The sequence below is a fragment of the Fopius arisanus genome, unplaced genomic scaffold (assembly GCF_000806365.1).
Source record: "Fopius arisanus strain USDA-PBARC FA_bdor unplaced genomic scaffold, ASM80636v1 scaffold00098, whole genome shotgun sequence".
Classification (NCBI taxonomy): Eukaryota; Metazoa; Arthropoda; class Insecta; order Hymenoptera; family Braconidae; genus Fopius; species Fopius arisanus.
Genome location: NW_011887837.1, coordinates 193,297 through 216,000, shown reverse-complemented (window position 1 = coordinate 216,000; position 22,704 = coordinate 193,297). Strand labels below are relative to the sequence as shown.

General features: G+C 35.5%; 3 protein-coding genes across 7 annotated transcripts; 1 reads left to right on the top strand and 2 right to left on the bottom strand.

The window, feature by feature from the left end:
- Nucleotides 1–29: 29 nt before the first annotated feature.
- Nucleotides 30–12,186, bottom strand: LOC105270954 (forkhead box protein L2). 4 transcript variants are annotated; one of them, XM_011312205.1, is made up of 9 exons: nt 11,873–12,186; nt 9,723–9,970; nt 8,082–8,196; nt 2,493–3,056; nt 1,698–1,902; nt 1,453–1,501; nt 1,087–1,162; nt 887–1,012; nt 30–716 (listed from the first exon to the last, which is right to left on the bottom strand). In XM_011312205.1, exons 2-9 carry the CDS (start codon nt 9,780–9,782, stop codon nt 553–555), a joined length of 1,359 nt encoding a protein of 452 aa, XP_011310507.1. In that variant the 5' UTR covers nt 9,783–9,970; nt 11,873–12,186; the 3' UTR covers nt 30–552. The 4 variants fall into 4 exon arrangements, with proteins under 4 accessions (XP_011310507.1, XP_011310510.1, XP_011310509.1 ...); XM_011312208.1 differs by having other exon boundaries at nt 887–982; nt 11,873–12,185; XM_011312207.1 differs by having other exon boundaries at nt 887–1,003; nt 11,873–12,168.
- Nucleotides 12,187–15,269: 3,083 nt separating this feature from the next.
- On the top strand, nt 15,270–18,038 carry LOC105270953 (dnaJ homolog subfamily C member 11). Of its 2 annotated transcripts, none has more exons than XM_011312203.1 (5): nt 15,270–15,433; nt 15,834–15,963; nt 16,078–17,402; nt 17,500–17,629; nt 17,745–18,038. In XM_011312203.1, exons 1-5 carry the CDS (start codon nt 15,362–15,364, stop codon nt 17,765–17,767), a joined length of 1,680 nt encoding a protein of 559 aa, XP_011310505.1. In that variant the 5' UTR covers nt 15,270–15,361; the 3' UTR covers nt 17,768–18,038. The 2 variants fall into 2 exon arrangements, with proteins under 2 accessions (XP_011310505.1, XP_011310506.1); XM_011312204.1 differs by having other exon boundaries at nt 17,729–18,038.
- Nucleotides 18,039–18,212: 174 nt separating this feature from the next.
- LOC105270952 (uncharacterized protein C1orf50 homolog) lies at nt 18,213–19,413 on the bottom strand. Its single transcript, XM_011312202.1, has 4 exons — nt 19,238–19,413; nt 19,007–19,119; nt 18,631–18,849; nt 18,213–18,513 (listed from the first exon to the last, which is right to left on the bottom strand). Exons 1-4 carry the CDS (start codon nt 19,287–19,289, stop codon nt 18,328–18,330), a joined length of 570 nt encoding a protein of 189 aa, XP_011310504.1. The 5' UTR covers nt 19,290–19,413; the 3' UTR covers nt 18,213–18,327.
- Nucleotides 19,414–22,704: the final 3,291 nt, after the last annotated feature.

Genomic DNA, 22,704 nt, shown 5'->3' with positions numbered 1-22,704 from the left:
GTGAAAGAATAAATTGGCGAATGCACCTGTGAGTGATAAATAAATCATATTTATTCCAATAGATTACACTGATACATTATGAGATTCTTACAGGTTCTCTCCATTTCTAATCTCTTGAAATATTAATATGATAATTAATCATAATAAAAAATACGAAATAACTAGGAGATCTTCGAAAAGAAAAAGAAAAAAAAAGAAAAATCGAAATTCTCATCTAGATAATTATCCCTAATCTTAAATAAAACTTACATTCACTACATGAAGAGAACTCGGTTGTACCGAACATACACATTTACAAGAGCTTTACTGACATCACATTTTCGATTACAGCTCTTACGTTTTTATTTTCGCTACGATAGATTTATCCCAAATGAGAATCAACTCAATCACGAAGTTTACGTCTATTCTGGTTATTTCAGTATTTTCATTTTGATTTGGAGAAGTCTTTGGATGTCTTGGGACTGCATTGGCCGTCGGATACCGGATGCGACGGTTTTTATTGAAAAGAATTGAAAAACTGAATTTTCAATAGAGCTTTTTTCTTAGAGAGATTTACATGTAACACTTTGATCGAGCCTGAAAGTCGACGGTGGAAAAACCAGACGATGAAACTGTGGAGGACATGCCTGGACTCATGACAGATCCGCCGACTCCTAGAGACCCTACACCAGCCGAAGTCACTGTCGAGGTGCCTGGCTCTTCTTTAACAGGTACCACTAGAAATTAAATCCGCGAAAATTCAAGTATGACCCAATAATTTTTAAAATCGATTCAATTCGAATTAATATTGAGGACTAAAGTTCAATAAATAATGAGAAACTTAAAATCAATTGATTAGTATTAGAATGCTTCCATTCGGTAGGAATAAAGTAAATATTTTACTCACTGTCTCCCCAATAGCCGTCATGTCGTCTCGCACACGCCCCAAAGTTACTAGCAAAAGTTCCACCGGCCATTCCACCTGGTGATCCAGAACTCCCGCCTGAAACGTCAAGGTAATTGCCTTGAAACCCTACAGTTAGTCGTCTCTCTCGTATCTCAGATGAATACAATAGCGTCTATTAATTCGGAGATTTTAATACTCACTCAAGGTGTTGAATTGGCCATAGCCATTCATCGTTGGTATTTGCATTGATTGCATCGGTTGTAGTTGAGGTTGAAGCTGCAAAGGAACCATCAACCCTTTAATGAACCAAAGTAATTCGGGGAATCGGCGAAACGTAGCAATTTAAATCTTGCCTCTTTCTCTCGATTTTTCAAATTCGACAACAACTAATTCTTAAAAAACCCCTTTTTCGAGTCTTTCCAAAATTTCACATAAAATTATCACGCCGACAATTTTATGTTTAATAGAACGCGAAAAATGGACTTATTATTGCACGTTTCCCTCCTCCATTTTATGACTCTGTAATCGCATTTAGAGTTAGATTTTTAAAAGAAAATTGTTATTACCGCTTGGCAGTGGCTGTAAGACAGCTGAGGTTGCTGGAGACCCCATGTGCTGTGACAGAAAAAAGTCATTGCCATTGTTACAACTAATAACGAGTTGAAACGAATTATTTGTTTCAATGTTGTTTCTAATGTTCATTTAGTTTTTCTGATTTCAGTATTTTCTTGAGAGAATAATACGTGATACATTTTTTATTGTGAATAATGGGAGCTTAGGCGAAATTTTTCCTATTTATTTATTCGTTTACCTTGTATCGTATCTACTGTAGGCAGTGGGTGTGTAAGAAGGTGGAGAGTGGCCGAATAAATTCCTGGTTGCACCGAGATGCACATGAGTCGAGGGATATGTTTCACCAAATATTGACTTATGATACGATGCACTTCTGTACGGTCGCTTCATCCTCTTTCGTCTCCTGTAGTTGCCATTTTCGAACATGTCGTCATACTGGGGGTCTTGAGGTAATTAATAATTGATAGTGAGTGGAAGTCATAGCACAAATTTTATGTTAGTCCTAGAAAAATGTTAGCTCGTTCCTGAATCACCCAGAATTCAATTTTTCGTTTGCTTTCATATTTTTCCTCTGTCTTGGCCTTCCATCATCATCTACGGGGTGCATATTCCCTTTAATCTTGGGCCCAATAGAAATCCACGGAGGCAAAAACAAAGGCAGCGTAAATAACCTCGATTGATTTTCGCGGAAATTTTGACCTAGGATTGGGGCTAAAAACTTAATGTAAATTTACTCAATGGTTACTTAAATTTGTTTTCATATTTTTCCGGGATCTAAAGGATTATTATAATTTCGGGGGAATACATGTGAAACATGAACCTTCAGTTGATTGAAAAATTTGTTTTTATAAGAAGGGACTTTCCTCTTTCAAAACTCCTACAGATCAGGCCCTATTTATTTTTATATTTTTTTTCAGTGTTTGCGGGTTTTATTGTTATGTTATGTTATCATTATTTACATAGGATTGACTAATGAAATTTGAGAGAATGGAACGAAATAAATGATTGATACGATGATATAGGAAAAACTTACCTAATGTCCAGAAGTTGCCCTTCCTCTCGCCACCGCCTTCCCTGGGTACCTTGAGGAAGCACTCATTAAGGGACAAATTATGTCTAATTGAGTTTTGCCAACCCTTCTTGTTCTTCTCATAATAAGGGAACTTGGTGGTGATGTAAGAGTAAATTTCACTGAGAGTAGCTCTTTTGTGTGGACTATGATTAATAGCCATTGCAATGAGAGCAACGTAACTAAACGGTGGCTTAACAGTTGTTGATGACGCCTCGTTGCCATTGGGAGTTATGTTCCCTGTCTCGGTGGATGCTGTCGGTGTTGAGGATGCACTTGGTGTCGAGGAATTACTGTTTGTTGAGTTATGAAGTCCTGGGGGCGATGATCCCTTGTCCAAATGATGGCTGAGGTGTGTAGATGTGGATGAGTGGATGGAAATCCCTGATCTGGGGCTGTGATGCTCGTGGTGATGATGGGTAGCCGACAGGTGGTGGGCTGTCAGAGATCTTGCAAAATTTACGTCCAACTCCTTCGATGAAGACGTTGGCATTATACTTGGAGACATCTCCGATGCAAAATTACTCACTAGAACAGATTAATATGAGAAAAATTGTTTAGAACACAATAACAGAAAAAAGTCTGGATTTGAAAAAAAAAAAATTGTAGTAAATCATATTCAAAGGAAATGCAAACAATGAAAATCAATAGATCAGTGGAGGGAATTCCGCTGGAAACTTCTGAGAAGTCCAGGGAACAATTGGACAGTTCATAAGAAGTGGCTTGCGATTGTTAATGATTGTGATAAGAATTATCTTACAAACTCGTGTCATCGACACTTGTAAACTCAAGAATTCAATTAAGTTGAAGGGAATTCTCTGTACGAAGGTGAGGAATTAGTAATAGCGATTGATTCCCATTTGAGGATTTCAATGGATTTCCAAAAGGGCAAAATGAAGGCTGGGAAGGAACTCTCCATTATTTTCCAATATTTTTATTATTGGGACTTTACGAATTGAGAGTCTATAAATTCACTGATTTAACGAATGGGTTGAGCATGGGTGGTGGCACGAAATGATAAACAAATATGGTTATTTTAGTAACAGTCCTTCATGGCACGCGGCTGCAGAGTCACGTACAGTTGGACAGAAAATCGAGCCTTGTTGAGACTCCATATTTCTGTACCAATACCCAAGGGGAAATGTATCTTGAACGTGCTTCACTCACTGTATTTACCGTCACTCCAATTTTAGGTGAACATTCGATACTTCGTACTTCCATACTTTTTCATTTTAACACACTCCAAATTTTACCTCTTCCACTCCTAATAATCTTCAATTAATTGTCTGAGATTCCGAATGAAAATTCAGCATTTCACATTCCGCTACACGGAAAGAGAAAAATTACGGAACATTTCACCTAATCCCTAAGCAAGAGTGAGTTCAATATAAGGGAAAATTGTGGAACGCCCAGTAAATTTTCGCATCTGCCATTGAAAAACTGCAGAAAAGTTATGTAATTTTTATTGTACTCCTCTCTCCGTGCATAAAAATTATTAGCAATAATTGGATAATTCATTTCCTATTTTTAATCCTTATTTAAAAAGAAAAATAATACTAAAAATATATAATTTTCAGTAACTTCCAGTGATTGCAGCAATAATAGTTAACGCTGAAAGAGACTAATTGAAAAAATAGAGGATAATTATTCTGGAATAATGTTTGATGTCCCGAAAAAATTCGAAGAAAACGGATGAAATAAAATAGATTGGAATGAAATCCAAGAACAACCTCTTTTATTACATTCACCGGGAAGAAATGAAGTTGATAAAAAAACTACTAACGATTTACTCGGAGGACTGGAGTACAGTCTCAAGTGTTTTCAAAACACGGATAAGCAGTGGAGCCCGTTTTCTGTCAAAACATACCTCCAGTGTTTTGATGTGAAATAATCGGTAGACTGCGAATTTCCGGAGGATTTTCTGTTCCTCATTGATTTAAAAAAAAAGGGAGAAAATACCAGCGGACCTAGAGGCCGGGTCGAAGGTCTGGCAAAACTCTTCGACGTGCATTCCTGAAATGCTGCGGCTTCCACAATCAGAATCACGGTATTCAGCCCCGATAAGCGAAATACAACACCAGCGTGATGTCACCATGAGGTTCACGGAGTCGAGTCAGGAGCCGAGAAAAATTCATTGTTGTAATTATTTCAATGCTCACCAACTCCGTGAAAATTCGATCAAATTAACCGGAAAACATTGTCATTCAATTGACTTGCTGATTACAATCAATGAATCCTCATTGCAATCACATCAACAAGTCCTGGAAATTTATCTAATATACAATAAAAAAAATGGATTGTTAAATTTACTTGAAAGATTTCGTTGAGCCGATTAGTCATCACTAATTTAATAATGTTGATGTTCTAACATATTCAACCAAAGAACATGACAAAGTGTCGCATATCGACTCCAATTGCAGTCAGGTGTGTTGCGCATATGATTTGTGTCTTATCAAACATTTGTCTCAGGACACGTACACGACTGCAATGAGGCATCCGAGTTAATCAGATGTAGCTCATGTAGCCGAGAAGCGGAATGAGAAAGCAAGGGAAAAAAAAACAAATCACTCCCTTTTTATCCCATGGGTTTTTCGTGGGCACGTGCTGGCGACTGATACAATTAGCCGAATTACCCTAGGCTACGAAACTTGACCTGTAGCCCTTTCATCAATTATATATACTTCACATTAAGCTATTCTTTCGAATCAATTTCATGAAATCATTGAAGGTAACTCTTAGAAAATTATTATCACAACCTGAGTAGGAATGGCAATCTCAATTGGAAAATTATTGCCACTAAAAATTTCTATGCTAAAGAAGTTGGAAAATTATGTAATATTTTAGTTTGTCAATGTGCAGCCTGACTTCGAACATCTTGGCAGGTACAAAGCAAAAGTTGAAAAAATGAAATCTTCAGGTCTCGGAGGGAAAAGAACGACGAAAAGACAAAGGAGAGAACACATTTTGTTGGTCTCAATGCCTGAGGGCCCCCTTTCAGAAATCGGACACCAACCAACGGCCACCGACGCAAATACATGAAGAAATACTCGTAGAATACCAAGAACACTAATACTTTAGCACAACTCACTCAAACCTCATAATTCAACCGATTATTTCACTCTCTCCACTCTCTTTTTACGACTTTTTTCACATAACACCCTAAATCTCCATTTTCAAAATACCCTAAACAATATGTCTCGTTACGTTAAATTATGGAAAATTTGTTTATTTACGTTTTGCATTATTAATTGGGTTGTAAAGTTTAAGAGAATTCGATACGTTGGTGAATATATAATATGAAAAATCAGGGGTTAACGCGAAGTTTGTTAGACCGAAGAGCAGGGGTCATCGTTTTGCATGATAACGTCATTTTAACCATTTTTTTGTCGAGATTTCTTATCACAAAGTCTGGAAAACCAAGGATTTGCTGAAAATTTGTAATTTCAATAGTTTCAACAATTTATCAACACTTTGAAAAGACTCATTTGTTTATCCCAAATAAATATTCATCTCATTTTTCATTAGTTATTCTTTGTTAAAGAGAAAAAAGAAAAGTAATTTTCTATACTCAACTCATTACATTAATAAATACTTTTTCGAATGGAATTAAAACCCAAAATTTTGTGATTTCAATCAATCAACGAATCAGTTAATGACGCATGAGAATGATTTTGCATGTAACTTATTCCAAATGTCATCTGCATGAAGTTCAATTACACTAATTAAATCTTATCATGTTTACAAAAACAATACCCAAGTTTGCACAATATTGCCAATTGAGCGCATGATACTCTGTATGAATTTTAATTAAAAATTAAAAAGTAGTGAAATAGAAATTTGTGATAGCACGGGGGCTCGCCCTATCCCCGCAATTTCTGTTATCATTGCGATAAGTAATTTTCAAAAGAGAGAGTTCAGACAAAATATGCAATTTCCACTCGAGGCGATTTGTCCATCCAAATAAGTGCCTGATGAAGACGTAATACAGTCATACGTAATAGTATCAGTGATAAGACGCTCTCTACACCCCAGTTATCTCCTGCGAGTGATTGATCCAAAACCATGTCCTTGTTTACTACAAGAACTATAAATATACTGTCTGTAGGAATGCTTGAATACACCACTTGATTAAAAAATAAATAAACAAAGAGCGCGACAAGTTGCTTTTTGCAAGAACAATTTACAAGTACAAGATTTTCTACTTACTCACTCTACCTGTTAACCATAAATAATAATCAATAATTTATAATAAAAAATGTTTTAACATTTCTCATAGAGAACAAAAGTTAGGAAGTTGTTGTTTTAGAGATAATCCCGTGATGAGTAATGATATCATACTGCGCTAATTCCGTTTACGTAATGGCTGATTTCTCAGAGAAAAAGAATAATTAACATCAAATCTATAGCACAACGCTTCCGGAAATTTCAGCTTATCAAACGCAAAATTTTGAAAAATGATAAAAATAATTTTCATTATAATTCAAGTGACCTTAAAACACCTAATCCAAGTGGTCTTCACCCGTTTATGACACTATAAAGATCCCAAGAAGCACCAGCTGTTGACTACTCTCTCTCTCCATCGACTAATTCTCCTCATGTCCGGGAAATTTTCATTCCCACAACCCCAAAATTGCCAAATGCATGGCGCAGTGTGCAATCGTATATCAAAGGAGAGTAAAGCCTCTCCAAGATTAGCAAACGTCTTCATTCCTTGTCCTCCCTCCAAAAAAAATTCAAATTCCACCGCCTACTCTCTCTCTTTCCCTCTCTTCGTTTCCTAATTTCTATTTTCTTTTTCCGAGACTTTTTTTTTAGATCCACTTCAACCCCAAAGGGGTAATGACACCAAATCCCTGGTTTTCTGAATTATTGTGAGCCTCTCGGCCTTGTGACTACCGCCTGTGACCCGATAATTCAAACCCAAGTGTTATTGCCACATGAGAAGTGGAGACACTTGAAAAAGGCACGCGTTAATAAGATCAAAAAGTCACTATTTCCTACAGAGCCAGGTCGTTTTTTCAAAGGAACCACTTCCCATTGCTATTTTTCATCATTTCCATTAGGTAAAGGGTATTCTTGATAAAATTGTCTCTCTTTAGAAATGGTAAATCTCTGGGAAAATCAGATGCGTACCAATAAAGAATAGTCATTCTCCTGTTGGAAGAGCACGTGAGACAGCTAATCATCATCCGATTAAATTCTTATCCGACACGTATTAATATGACATTTCTTCTCACATTACACATGATTGTGAAGTTCGATCAAATCTTTCCATACTTCTTCGACTTTATCTCCTTCACATACTCAAGATTAAACAAAAATGATGTATAGGTGGGAGTAATGCGAGAAGTAACGCGCGAATGAACGTCTTATCGTCCTTTTAATTGTTTCCGACTGGATGATAAGCAGCCCAGGGGGAAAGTCGAGACTGCCCCAAAGGTATCGAAGTGATTTTTTGCTGAAAGAGAGGATGGACCTCCCGATGAGGAAACTCTACACCGCTTATCATTCAACAATTATTTATGTTTAAAATTCATTTATGATTCATTCTACCTTGATGGAGTGACGAAGTTGGAGATAATTGGAAGGGTTCCTGCTTTATTTTCAAGGAGTGAGGAGAATCCTGCATTCCAACAAGACTCGAACTTCCGATTCCCTGTTGCATATCCTGAAATAATCAACATAATACATCAATTATCATAAAAGACTAATTAAAAATATGCCATTTTTTCTAAACCTACATTTTTTTAAATTAAAAAAAAAACCATTCACTTTCACGAGATTTTCAACTCCAAAATCAAAAAATCATTGACAATATATAAACAAATCGCGTGAAGCTGAAATCGCGAAAATATTTTCAATGCCAAAGCCGTTGTTATCAATAAACAGATCTCCATATAAATTAGCAAAAGCCAAAGTGAAAAGTGGGTGAAGTGTCTCCGAATTTTGGCTACAGTTGTCTCGCAATGTTTGAAGTGCCGTCGGGTCTAGCTTACAAACACCAGTCCCTTGTTGTGACATCGCATTATACAAAGCTAAACTTACGAGTAACTCTGAGTTTCGTTCGGCACCCCCTGAAAACTTCATTTGCCATTCTGAACCGAAAGAGTAACCGAAAAGACCATCAACTCCTGAGTTTAAAAAAAATCGCCGAGCGATTGTTAAGTGAGAACTTTGACTCCAGATCCAGCTACTTTGCTCATTTTTTTCCCTCTTTTTGTTCACAAATGCTAAGTCGACAAAGATCTACAGCTGGTGCAGTTGTACTACCGAAGTGCATCAACCCGTCGACACTGAGAAACGATAGCAGAAGAAGCTTTTAATGCACCCCAGAATCATTACCAGTTAACAAGCCACAGTGAGTGGTCAAATCATCTGGCAAAATATATTCAATTGAAATGCACCCTAAAATCTACGAGTCTGTAATTTATTTAAATTATTAGGCAAAAATTACTGTTAACTGCATAAAATAAAAGAATCACCCAACAATTGAATAATGAATGCATTTTATATTTGTCTTATTTTTTAAACGTTGATCAACTGAAAAAATGCTTGATCCCGAAATTATCATGGATAAGATATTGAGACATGAAATTGAAATGATTGAATGATATTTGGAGTTTTTCCTAGATCAATTGGTAAAAAGGTGAGGCTAAAGGTTAAAGCTTTCTTATTTGGATGAAATATATCTATTAAATCAGTATTTTAAATGCTCAGGAAGGAATTGATCTACGATTTGTTCTCAATATTTTAGAGGATTATTTTAATTATAATTGCACTGTATTTACTATCGATTTATTTCTCAAGCTTGTAACGCAATACCGACTCAAATGATTCGACCTTGGGATTCTCGTCGATCGATATAGTGTCAAGCGATAACCCATATTTCATTCATTCACGTCTTATGTGAATCGTAATTTGAATTATTCCGTGTCAGTACTTTCTATAGATGATGTGTGAATAATTGAGAATTACAACTTCACTAATTAAAAATGAAGAATGGCTGAAATAACTTTGTTCTGGACTTCTATTCAATTCCGTGTCTTTAAGTACTCTAATTGGTGAATTGTTAATTTTTAACGCGGTGATAAGTCATGAACACGAATAATTTATGCGTTAGGACATGTAAGTCCCGAATAATGTAGGAAAAATCATTGGCAAAATTCAGAATGTAAATTTATTATTTTTACTCACCCCTGCAACTGCTAATGAATGGGACACCATTCTCCCTCGATTAGGGGCGAACAGACTCATAAAGAAAAAAAATACTGCATTTACACTATTCGTTTTTCTTCAATTTAAATTCAAATAAAATGTTCTTCAAGTCGCACTAGACTTCCGCACTCTCACAATTCTCAAAATATTTAATAATTCAATAATTTAAATGATGTTACATCTTCATGCATAAACATTCATTAATCCAAATGTTCTGCTATCACCACCTGTAACAAAATAATTTCCAAAATAATTACGTAAATGTTTGAATCTATAATAATTGTTTATTGAAATTGTAAAAATGTGGAATTGCAATGACGGAAAAATTCATTCTTAATGAAAAAAAAATTTGGCGTTGAAAAAAAAATGAAGTTGAAGTAAAAATAAAATGAGACATCCTCATGGGTCGTGATGACAGTGACAGACGCTCAATTTTCCTCACCCATTCCCACCCGAAACCAGTGATACTATAATAAAACGTAGATGTTAAAGACCAAGAAGAAATAAATGAAAAGCCAGCGACAGCTGAACACTTATAGTTTCAGTGGAGCATTTAGCGCCACATATACTCGTCTTGTATCTTCTTGTCTTTAGTGTTTTCCCTCATGGGAGTCATTTGACGCTTCCGCCGGCTACCGATACATGACAACAACCAGAAATCCCCATCCAGGGATATCCTGTCAGCTTGGTGCTAATAAATTATTGATTGCAATTCATTTTTTCGACATGCAATAAAAAATACTACCACTAAAACCCATTACTTTAACATTCGATCTCTTAAAATCAATGCATCACTTTTCAGGGAAAACCTCAATCCACCAGAAATAGCGAATTTTTTCAAAAAAGCTTAATTGTAGAGTGCAATGCAAGCTGGAAAAAAGGTTCTATGAAAAATTTCAATAGTTCTTTTAGATTCGGACATGTTCCAGGAATTTAATTGATTCTTTGGAGGATTCGTTTCGAAGAATTGAAGGATTGAACTATTATCTTCAATAAATGAAGATAAAATATATATTTTTGTAAGAGAAGATGTTTCTGTCACCCTAGGATTTTTGTGGGTCACGTTGACCCGATTGGACACTCGTAAATTCTCAAGAAATACTTTGCTTTGGACAGCACCGTTTTTTTAAAGTAATTCCTGACTTGCAGTTCTCAATCACCGACATTTAATCGTGGGGCCACCACTTGGATTATTGCTGAAGACTGTTTAAATGTCGGGATTAGGCTTGAGATTAGTTCGACTCTATCATTTTTAGAAGCTCAATGTAATATTAGAAATGTGAGTTTTTTCCTTTCATTACTATAGTCTTTTATTTTTGTATTTATTAATGCCCATTAATCAGATAGATTCAGTTCCCGATTGATGAAAAATTCTAGGTAGACGAATAAATTTTAAATTTGCTCTTCAGCTGAGAAATTTTTCCACATAAAAAAACATTCACCAACTTTTATTATTCCAATACCTCTAAACAGGAACGAACGAATTCCAATCATTGCATTCCGCGTTCAATCAACGTGATTTATCAACAATTTCGATTTCTCCCACCTTCAGCCAATACATTTATCGAATAATTATCCTCCAATTATCATCCAATACGTAAACCAACTGAATTCTTCCTACAACTAATCTTGTGTTTTAAATTTTCGATGAATAAAAAAGAAAGTGTTGAAAAGTCCAGTGCAAGATGTCGCGTTATCTCGTATCGTGTTTTGTAATGAATTTTTCCGTTGCTGCAAACCCTCGAGAAGAAATCAGAAATAAGAAAATAATTGCGAATTTCAATCAATTCAATAGTCAAGTTTGTCCCTCCATTATCCAACACTCACGCCTCCCTCTGTCTTCGCATTAATTCAGATAAAGTAGTTAACATGTTTACACAATAATTTGCATGTTATCACTGGCAGTGGTGAGATACGTAAAATCGTAAAGTGTTTAGTAAGCTTTTACCCACGGTATCCCATTAATTGTGAAAAGATAGAGACAAAGTTTGTAAACTTAATCCATGTTTTGTTTAATTCTGATTTGTCTCAATCTTCACAACAAATTATTTATCATTTTCCCACAAGAAGCATGGAAGATACACATTTATTACTGAAGTTATTATTTAATTATTCAATGGTGTTTTCACCTTGGAATTTGTTCTTATCCTGGATTAGAACAGGTGATATGTTTTCATTTGGCTTGATTGGATTTTCAATTGGTTGTTGTTTGATGTTTTTTTTTAGGAACACAGCACTGGACACACTATCGAAGGGCACAATCGATGGATTGATATTGGAAGGGCTTTTGACGTAAACACACGACGATAGACCGACGAGGAAGGATACTAAACGGCAAGTGAGCGTGAGCCACAGCCCGGGTGTAACGCGTCATCGACGACCACCGGGTGGATGTGGAGGAGACGTGTGGAGGCGGAGTTTAACGTCACATTCAATACGTTAAACGCCCTCCAACTTTTTCACATATCATTATATTTTCCTTTTTTCCATCTCTCTAATCAATTTGATGCATTTTTTACTCATTTTCCAACAACTAAACTCTAATCCATTTACACTTATCAATATTCTCTCGCCAATCACCAATATTTTGTCATTTTTCAATTTCCAGGATTTTACAAATTTTTCCAAAGTGCTTCATAAAATTGACGTTGAAAAATATACCGGTTTTAAGTTTTATTATCATTCAATGTCTCACCAACTTTCATCCTAGGGCAAGGATTTTTCTAGGCGATTAGTAATGGGGACTTTTCCAAAAATTTACGGCACTTTACGGGAAATTTAAAAAAATAGAGATAAAATCTAACAACGCTATATTTTTTTGTTAATATGATGTCAGGTTTTTTAGAAATTTACAAATAATATTAACAATCAAAAGTTATCGATAATAACTGCTTTGAAGTACTTCCACAGTTACTTATACTTGCGAAAAATTTTACAATATGCTGAAAACAAAATTGGGAATATCTTTGGTGAAAAATATATGCAGAAACTAAAAATTATGCAAAATTTCATCTAATCTGCAAAGGAGAGCGGTTTCAGGTGAACCTCTATTGAAATATTAAAGAAAAATCTGAAACATTCGGTAAATTTTCGGGTCTGTCAGTAAAAAAGTACGGAAAACTTACGTAATATTTCTGGAAACTGTGAAATCTAACAGGAATTTCACGAATCATTATATTCAGAAATTTCCACGTCAATTTTACGTTCATTTCATAAATCTTTCCTGTATTTTCGGGTAATTTTTATTGGAGTTCTCTTCATATATCTTTAAAATCTCAAGGACTTTGATTACGTCGTCATTGAAATCACCGTTATCTATTGGAATTTCATATTTTTTCAATGTTTGATATTGCATCTTTCAAACATGATGCGACAAAAATACTTGAAATCCAACAATAAATAGTTTTTTCTACATTTTTTAATCTATAATTTATAACTTAACTCTGAGTAAATTTTGGGAAAGCAACATTTATGTTTTTAACGGTTAGCAGATTAATTGCCATAAATTAAATTTACTAAGTGATAATGAATGAATGAATTTTGGATCCGGTCAGACTCCGAATAGTTGAAAATTCAGTTAGTCTCCTCTTTGGACACTCGTTGGGTAAAAATAAACATTATGAATTCTGAATTGATTTTACCCACGTGTTATGATGAAGTCATGAAGATCCAGTTGATAATTCCCCGCGATTTGTAACGAATTGTCCCTCACCCGAATTACGTAATTGGGACGCTTGCTCAGCATTCGACGAAAATATTTGGGAAACAAGTCAACTATTCGATAACAATTGCATTTCGATGCAGAATATTAAGGTCATTAATCGTCCAGGCACTTCTTTCAAGTGGCCAACAGCTGACGCGGCAAATTACGTCACTAATGAACTCGATTTCATAATTAAGATTTAATTAAAGTGTCGCTTTTTTTTTTCATCAACTTATTAATCCATCGAGATATCAATCCAAATCAATAAAATCCTTCGAGTAAAAATTTTTATAGAAATTACAATTTCATAAAGAATTCGGTGAAATTTAATGCAATAATCAGATTAAAGTTAAAAATCAAGGAACTTATTGGTTTGACATCATTCCAACAAAAAAAAATGGAGATCTTATAGTCTGATTTTTTAGGTATCATCAAATTTTGCAGCTCCTCGTTTTTTATTGTGGTATCCTGGATTGGTGAAAAATTTATTTAATCTTTTAATGGATTTTTCTCTCTGTGCACATTGAAATTTACAGATCTGGTCGCCATGATTGGGCGTTGTCCTATTCTATTCCCTCGATATCATTGGTTGATGGAAAAGTGGAGGGGAAATACATGTGCCAGCCCCACCAAAGTTTCTCAACTCGGGAGAAATTATCACAATTGCATTATTACCTTCGATGTAACAACAAGACTTTAATTAATCCCTCAAATTAATGCAGAAGCCTTGACCTTCTTATTCAGTCGAAATTTCCATTTAAAGACATTTCATTGTTTATATTTCATTAAATATTATACGAGTTCATTTCAGTGGGATAAATAATTTTCATTAAAATAATTTGATGTAAATAAAAATCACATAAATTTCTTATTTTAAAAATCACATGAATTTCTATATTTTCTCGAAATCATGCAGTGAATAAAATCATTACATCGAGATTATCGCTCTTTTCGGTGAATATTTTGTAATCTCTAAAGAAATAACAAAAAAATATCAATGAAAAACGCAGACTAAAAAAAAAGGAAACGATGAAATATTTTAGGGATTATCACATGGAACAAAAGGTGCTGCCCAGTTCTATTCATTTCTTCGAATGTAAACAATGTCCCTTAGAATGTAAGCGCGAAAGGAAAAAAAAAGAGTGAAAATAGGAATGAAAGACACCTCAGAGGTCTTCTCCTCTAGGTCACGAAACCACAACAAGGGATTAAAACTGTTGCTACAATGATAAACAGGATACGTAACGTTTTGAAAACGTCCTTCTCCTCCTTTTTATCGAGGTAATAATATTTTTAATTGGCTCGGTACACGTACACACCGATTTGTTTGCTAAATTGTCCGCTATGTTGTTGAACATAACGGTCTATTGTTTGTTCCGGCACAATGGTCAGTGTTTTGTAAAGTACATTTGTTTTCATGCCGATTGTTTCCGATTGTTTCCATCATCGTTTGACATTATTGTTGACGATTTTCTAATATTGCCGATGAATTTCCAATGGATGTCCCATCCTTTTTATTAAATTCAATTTTAATCATCTGTGAAATAGCATTAATTAATTATTCTGATGGAATCAGTTGCTCATTGAAAATGTAATATTTCATTCATTGGATATTGTTATTGGAAATCAGTCATTACTTAATCAATATTTCTTTGAGCCTATGTCACCCACCACATATATAATTGATTCAGTAATTTTATAGGCTTGATCAAAGAGGATCTTTAGTCAATCATCTTTGGGCTTGACAAGGAAATCTGCAATGCAGATTTTAGAACCTCTAGAGACATCTGTTGTGGGTTCATTTCAACTCTTGCACCGGCTCCCAAGAATTTCGTAACCTAGGAAAACTTGAAGTCAGACTTGCCCCTGAAAAATTATCCGTGTGTTAGGCTGTAAAATTTCCGAGAATATTAGGATGGACGACGAAAGTGATCAGGACAGTATTATCGAAGAGGATTATTACGCATTCCTGAATGTCTCAAGAAACGTAATACTATTAAATCTATTACTAATTGCCCCATTTTCAAGTCAGAGCAGAAATTTGGAGCGTCTTTTCTTTTTTTTTCTCCACGTGATTTCTTTCACTCTGCTGACGTAACTCTCATTGTTATTAAAAATCAATGTCTTCAATTGAAAAACTCGTCCATTAATTCCTTCATTAATTTATTTCACAGCTCTTTCCGAATGGACGAATGGTTTTTTTATTTTTTTCCAATTCTCCTGGATCTCAATGAATAAGGAATTAATGGTTCATTTAATTATAAATTAGTAGAGATTTTTGTAGGTCAGTGTGAGGATTGAATTGGTTGATTAGTGGGGGTAGTACTGGGGTGTTTTTTAAATTTCGTTGGTGGAATTTTGAGTCAACGATTTGGTGGTAATTGCAGGCAACTCCTGATGAGATCCATCAGGCCTTTCGGAGACAAAGTAGACTTTATCATCCAGACAAACACATCGACCCAGCACTTAAGAAAAAAGCCGAGGTATTATTCAGTCGGACGAATAAAGCTTATGAAGGTAAATGTCATTTATTAGAAGACTCAAGTGGGCAAGGAAAAATTGACACTTGATTTATTTTATTTCTAATTCTAATGAATATTCATCTGAATAAAAAAATCGATATCTCTTCAGTTCTCAAGGATCCGCACCAAAGAGCAATTTACGATTCCTTGGGGGTAAAAGGTCTGGAGACAAAGGGATGGGAAATCGTCCAGAGGACCCAGACCCCTCAAGAAATTCGTGAGGAATACGAAAGGATAGCCAGGGAGAGGGAACAGAAGAGGCTTGAGCAACGTACGAATCTCACTGGAAATATAACAGTTCACGTGAACGCCACCGATCTCTTCAATAAATACGATGACGACTATCAAAGTCCCTTATTCGGAGGTATCGAGACGACAGGAATGACTTTTGAACAGTCCATTGAGGCTCCTCTCACTCTTCGGGATAAATTAATTCTGTATGGACTGCTGGACATTCAGAATGGAGTCGGGGTGGGGACCATTAACGTCGCAGCAAGAAGAGCATTGTCTGCAAAAAATTATTTGGAGCTTGATGTTGGCGGGGGAAATGGACCCAATGTAGCTCTCAAAGGGTATCACGCACTTACAGACAGAGTATTCACTACTGGAGCCCTTTCCCTCCAATTTTCTCCAGAAAAGGCTCAACTAGGAATGGCATCAACTCTTGGAATGCAATTGGACAAACATACCGTTGGGTACTTGACTCACAAGACTGGATTCAATGGATCCATGTCCATGAGAGTTGTCACGAACAGCGAGAGATCGTTTACTTCGTTTTCAATTCAGTTTGGATTCATTAACTCTTATGCTAGTCTTAGCTACACCTATAAAATGCCAGAGAAGAAGATGAAGTTGCGGGGGGCTGTGCGAGTTGGCACTTCTGGATATTTCGTGGAATATGGGGCAGAGAAACGGGTTTCCAAGCACAGTTTTCTCTCAGCAGCGGTGCGTGTTGGGGTCCCATCAGGCGTTTCCTTAAGGTTAAAATTAATGCGTGCATCTCAAACTTACCTGCTTCCCATCAGTTTGTGTGAAGATGTGCTACCAGCTCCAGTATTCTATGCAACAGTAGCACCTCTTATTACGTGGACGTTTGTCAAGAAATTAATCATTGATCCTGTGGTGAAGGAGCAGAAGGAACGCGAGAGGGAGAAGCAGAAGGAGTTGAACAAGGCCAGGATGCTAGAGAAGCAGAGGGAAGCCAGGGCTGCTGTTGATCTCATGATGGCTACATTCAGCAGAATTCGGGCTGAAGAAGAGGCCAAAGGGGGTCTCGTCATCACTAAGGCACTTTATGGCAGATTTGTTTATCCTGATAGGAGGAACAGGGACGAGGAAATTGACAGTGAGTCCAAGGATGATGTTATTGATGTCACTGTGCCACTCCAGTGCCTCGTTGTTAATTCAAGGCTGGTCCTCCATGAAGCTGCAAAGGTTAATGCAAAATAAGGGATATTTTTTATTTTCAGAGAGAAAGATGCATCACAAGGTGTTTATTGAAATAAAAATGCATTTTTTCCTTTGTTCTTAGAGTGAATTGCCTGGATTTTATGATCCTTGCTTTGGAGAAGACAAACAAATGCTCCTCCAGTATCTCTTCCACCGACAGACACACGAGTGTCTAGTGAAGGACCTTGAGCCCCTTAGAATACCTGTACAATGTACGTGAAATTAAATTTTTTATTACTCTATTGCTTTTCTAGTCATAAGGAGATATTTCGATGAATTTTCGAAATTTATCTGCACGACTTGTTAATTAGAAATTTATTCTTACAGCTCACCGTGTAAATACCACATGACAAAAGCGACAGACGAGAACAAAGCAACTGCAAAAATAATGTTCGAGAGATTCAATTCGCTACTAAATCACAAATGGCTTTGATGTCAATATAAAATATTGATGAAATAATTTAATGGAAAATGTTGACACTTTCTTGTGATTAACAAAAGTTGATTGATTGTATTTTTGTGGATGATGAAATTATAGATTGTCCATGAGTTGACAAATATTTTCCTCTCAAAATCTGTATCGAAATCGTAAAATCGAGTAAAAAAATGCAAATACTTTAATACCAAGTGAATTATTTGGGAATTTCCTTGCGTGTAATTCTCATATAATTCGCTGATTAATGAAATATGAAATGGTGAATTTGATTATTTGGAATGGTTTCGAGATATTTCAAATTCCCCAGACCACCAAAAACCGATCAGCGATGTGCATGTAGAAAAAATTTCAATATGAACTTCATCGACGAGATTAATTAGAAGAATTATATTTTATCTAAGTACATAATGACAGTAAAGGAAAATGTATTAAGAAAATTGATCGCTATGTCTATTAAGGTCTTGTCCACAGCGATCAGGAATCAATACTCATCAAGTCAGTTGGATGTATTGGTAGAATCGAATTCTTTGAGAAATATTTCTCGGAGAGATTCAACTCAGCATCTTTTGCTTCAGTTTTAGCCAGTGGAGTCCATGAGTTGTCATATTCCAGACGATAGGATCCTCTGAATGTTTGTGAAGGTCCCGTACTGCCCCATTCCTGGAAAATTATGGTGTTCCAATAAATAAGCAAAATGAAATAGAAGTTTCAATAATTTCCGTCAGCAAATATTTTCCCATTGATTACTCTCTACTTAGAGCATAATGTTCTCATTACCTCTGGACTCAATATTGAAAAATAAGTCTGTCCTGATGATTTTTCATACAAATGATAAATTTTCCCTGGGTGTTTGATAAAATTACAAGCAGCATGATGCAGCATGTGTCCCTCTTTGGCTTCTTGCAGTACTTTCTGTGCTTGTTGCTGCAAAAATCTCATCTGCTCTGCAATCACATGGAGTTTATTATGAGCATTTGCCTTGATGCAATCATCCGCCTAGAAAATAAAAAGTAGAATCACTTTTTTAATTGCATTTTCAAGTCCATAAATCAGGCCATGAGCTCATCGATTATTTATCTCGATGATTACCTACGGTTTTCTAAAAAAACTAGTCGTTTACGAGATTATTTCTATAGTAAACAAAAAACAGTACCTTTTGAATTTCCATTGCTAATTGAACTAAATCTTGTGGAGATGATCTTGTGGCTCTGTAAGAATTGACAAGCTCTACTCCTCGGGGGAATAGGTTACCTTCTACTAGAGCAACTGAAATCAATCATCAAATTATCCTTTAGTCCTTCTATAATCTGTATACATGTCAATAATAAAAACCCGCAACTTGTTCCAAGACTAAGTGTGAGAGTAACAATTGTTTAAATCATACCTTTATTGAAGGTCTCTCCTGGAGTGTCCATCATTGAATAAGCTCTTTTCATACCAATTATTCTATAATAGTCTATAATTAGTCATATAATTTACTATCTAATGACAATGGTTAGGAAGTAAAGAAAATACTAGAATATTTTTTTCTCTAATGAAGGGCCTTGCTTACCGGGCAATCGCAATTATATATTTATTTTAACATCAAAATTACAGATCTTAACCAGCCAATGGTAATGATTTTTATCGGTAATAGAAGATTGATTTTCGTCAGAACTTTGCGACTTCATGGTAAGGTGGCAGTATTAAATGATTTGATTTTTTTTTTGTTTCAAGTATTTCATTTTTTCGTTCATTTTTGAAAATAAAAATATTATTAATAACAATTTTGTAGTATATAAACAATCAAATCGCAAATATCCATTTATTTTAATTGATTCATTGAATGCATTCATGTTTTTTAATTTACAAGATAAAAAAAATTTGGACATTAATTTTTATATCCTTTGCTTTAACTTTAACAATAATTTCTCGTTGATAGCTCTGAAAATAGATTAAAGTATTTTTTAGTCCCATAACTTGAACCAAATTCCATGTGATTATATTGCACAGTTTCTTATGATTGGGTGATCCTTGAAGAATTTCGCAGAGCTAAAATGATAAACGTATGAAAAAAAAAATTAATTTTATATCTCATTTTTTTCCCTCACATCACGTTCTATGAATCAGGCATGAGGGTGTTAACGAAAGCATCTCCATGATTACACGGAGTCTAATGATAACCCGTAATCATGCGGCGATCCTGATTCTCGATATACCATAGGAACCACAAAAAAAAAGTGATAAAAAACGAATGATGAGGGACAGTAATTTGTCGATCAAAACATCACAATCACGGAATTTTTTGTAATTTTTCTAGGGGCCCATATTTAATTCATGAGTTAGGCCACTTGCTTTAGTAAATGAGTTTAATCGAAGCATTTTGGAGGGTCATTCAGCCAAAAATAAAACTTGGCAGGCGCTTATTAGCGTGATAAATTAAAATTGGAAAACATCAAATTGCTCGATTGAATTAATTGATGACAATTGTTCCGAGAAATCGATTGGAATAATTTCACTTCTGAGAGCTCAATTATTATTCTCGAATTGAGAGGCAATGTCATTCTCCAACCGAAAAAGTCCATTTTCAATATCATCACCATTCCTTTTATTGTTAATTTAATGGTTGTGCTGGGGATGTGCGAAATTGTAGCGAAATTGTAGTGGTGTAGTTGGATTTGTATTGTTGGTGCAGTTAATCCATTACTCTTTCGAAATAATCCTTCACCTGAGGAACACCTCCATTGAATTTTCAGGAGTTTGTGTAATGCAAACTATTTGAAAAGGTGTAAGTTGGACTTTGCTGTTTAATCCACTAGTTTCCACGTGTTTGAACCATCAAAACCACATGAATACTCGGTGGTATAAGGTCAAACAAACCGTTAACCTTTGTCCCCCACTCCCAATTATTGAAAACATAATGAAACTTCTGGTTTGCTAAAACTGGAACAGTGTCAGGATACCTACTCCCAAAATATCGGAAGTGCGGTAAAAGCCAGTGGTTACAGTGAGGTGGGACAAACGCGAAAGAGAATCGACCCTTTTCAAACTCGGTCAACCAGGACACATCTCGATTCACTCTTTCTATGAACGCCGTTGTCCGATCGACAAACTAAAAAAAAAAGAATGAAAAAATCACTGGGAAACGATAGGAAGCGGAGGCGAAGAATGGATAAAGGAAAAAAAAATGAAATGAGAAGTGGCCTTTGGAACGTCTTCTACCCAACTGAACTCTGAATTAACCTGTAACGAACCAATGAAAAAGAAGTTCAAAATGAAAAAAGAAAATCAAGAGCTTATTATAAAGTTTCCATTTGAATTTCAAAGAGGCTTCCCGACTCTCTGTGAAATTACAATTATTCTTATAATTTATACAGCTTCATTTCCTTTTAAAACAGTCTTTTCAAATGTCAGAGCACGTGAAGAAATGTAGCATTTAATGCCATTATTTTATTTACCCTCAAAAAGAGAAATACTATTTATAATATAATATTTCTGGAGAACTGGACAATTTAATTCTGCAAAAATTTTAACAAATAAGAACTTGTGTTTAAAAATTTACAAAACTTTACCACAAATTTAGAAAAATAAACTCACGACTATAAAATTTGTGAGTCATTGAATAATGATAAAATCTAAAAACGGCATATTTTTTCTCATTAATCTGAGCCAGGCTTACCAAGAAATTTACGAGAAACATGAAAAACGAGAAAATCTTGGCAATAACTTCTTCAAGTTTGTGATTTTGGGGAATCGATTACACCCACCTTAATTCAGATGTATGTCCGAGATCGTATAAGTTTCATTCTACGAGATTCGGTATCAACGAAGTGCATTTATATGTCTGAACATTTTGGGAAATAATTTCTGAGACAAAATGCTTGGGGAAAGGAGCGTCAAAGCCCAGCGCCAAGGGAATGGCAATTGCGCTGAGGTACGACCTGGGTAACCATGGTTTACACGTACTAAAAGTTGCCCGGCTAACCCGGCAACATGTATCTAATTTCTCATTGTCCGATTTCATAGGTTCCTTTCACCTACGAAATGAAAAAAAAAAGTATCCCGTTTTCTTTTTGAGCAATTCTCGAGTGACCCACGAGGGGGATTCCCCCAACCCTCTCAAGATTTATGAGAGAAAATACACGCAATAAAAATTGGTACGAGTGGACAACCCCAAGCAATCGAGTGACAAACCGGTCTGGCATTTAAATACCGCTCCACATCATACTATTCTCGATTTAAATAGTGTCTTGTAAAGGGGTGGGTTTAATGCATTTATAATTGTATTCGGGGGGCGGGGATGGGTCATCGGTCGGACATCACTGACCCCCGATGGTGACCTGGTCATCAAGGATAAAGTCGGACGCACGAGTGACCCTTCGGGCTTTCAATTTTTTTTTTTTTACTTGACCAATCCAGTTTTACTTCCTACGGGGCACGGGCCGCACCCGTTTTCATACACACATTTTCACTGTGGAATCACACCCGTTTTGGGTATGGAACAAAAAAAAGCCATGCCCTTTTCGACCTTACGATTGCCATCGTGATCGCTGTCATTTTTTTTTTCGGGGCTACTAAATAAACTTGTAGCTTGTCACTTCAATTTTAGCCATATCAAAAATCATTTTGAATAACTTTTTTTTAATTAAACTTATTCATTATACGTCATTAATTTTAGAAATTGGGGATATTGCCAATGGGAATTAGTATTGGAAGCAGATAATTTAATAGACAATGTTTGATTACGATAAGAAATATAGTATGTAATTGAGTGTTGTTCATAAATATACTTGAAATTTAATGAACGCAAATTTTAATAAAAATGTTTTCTCCGAGTTTTCACCGTCAGCCTCTCGCCGCGATCCCAGTTAA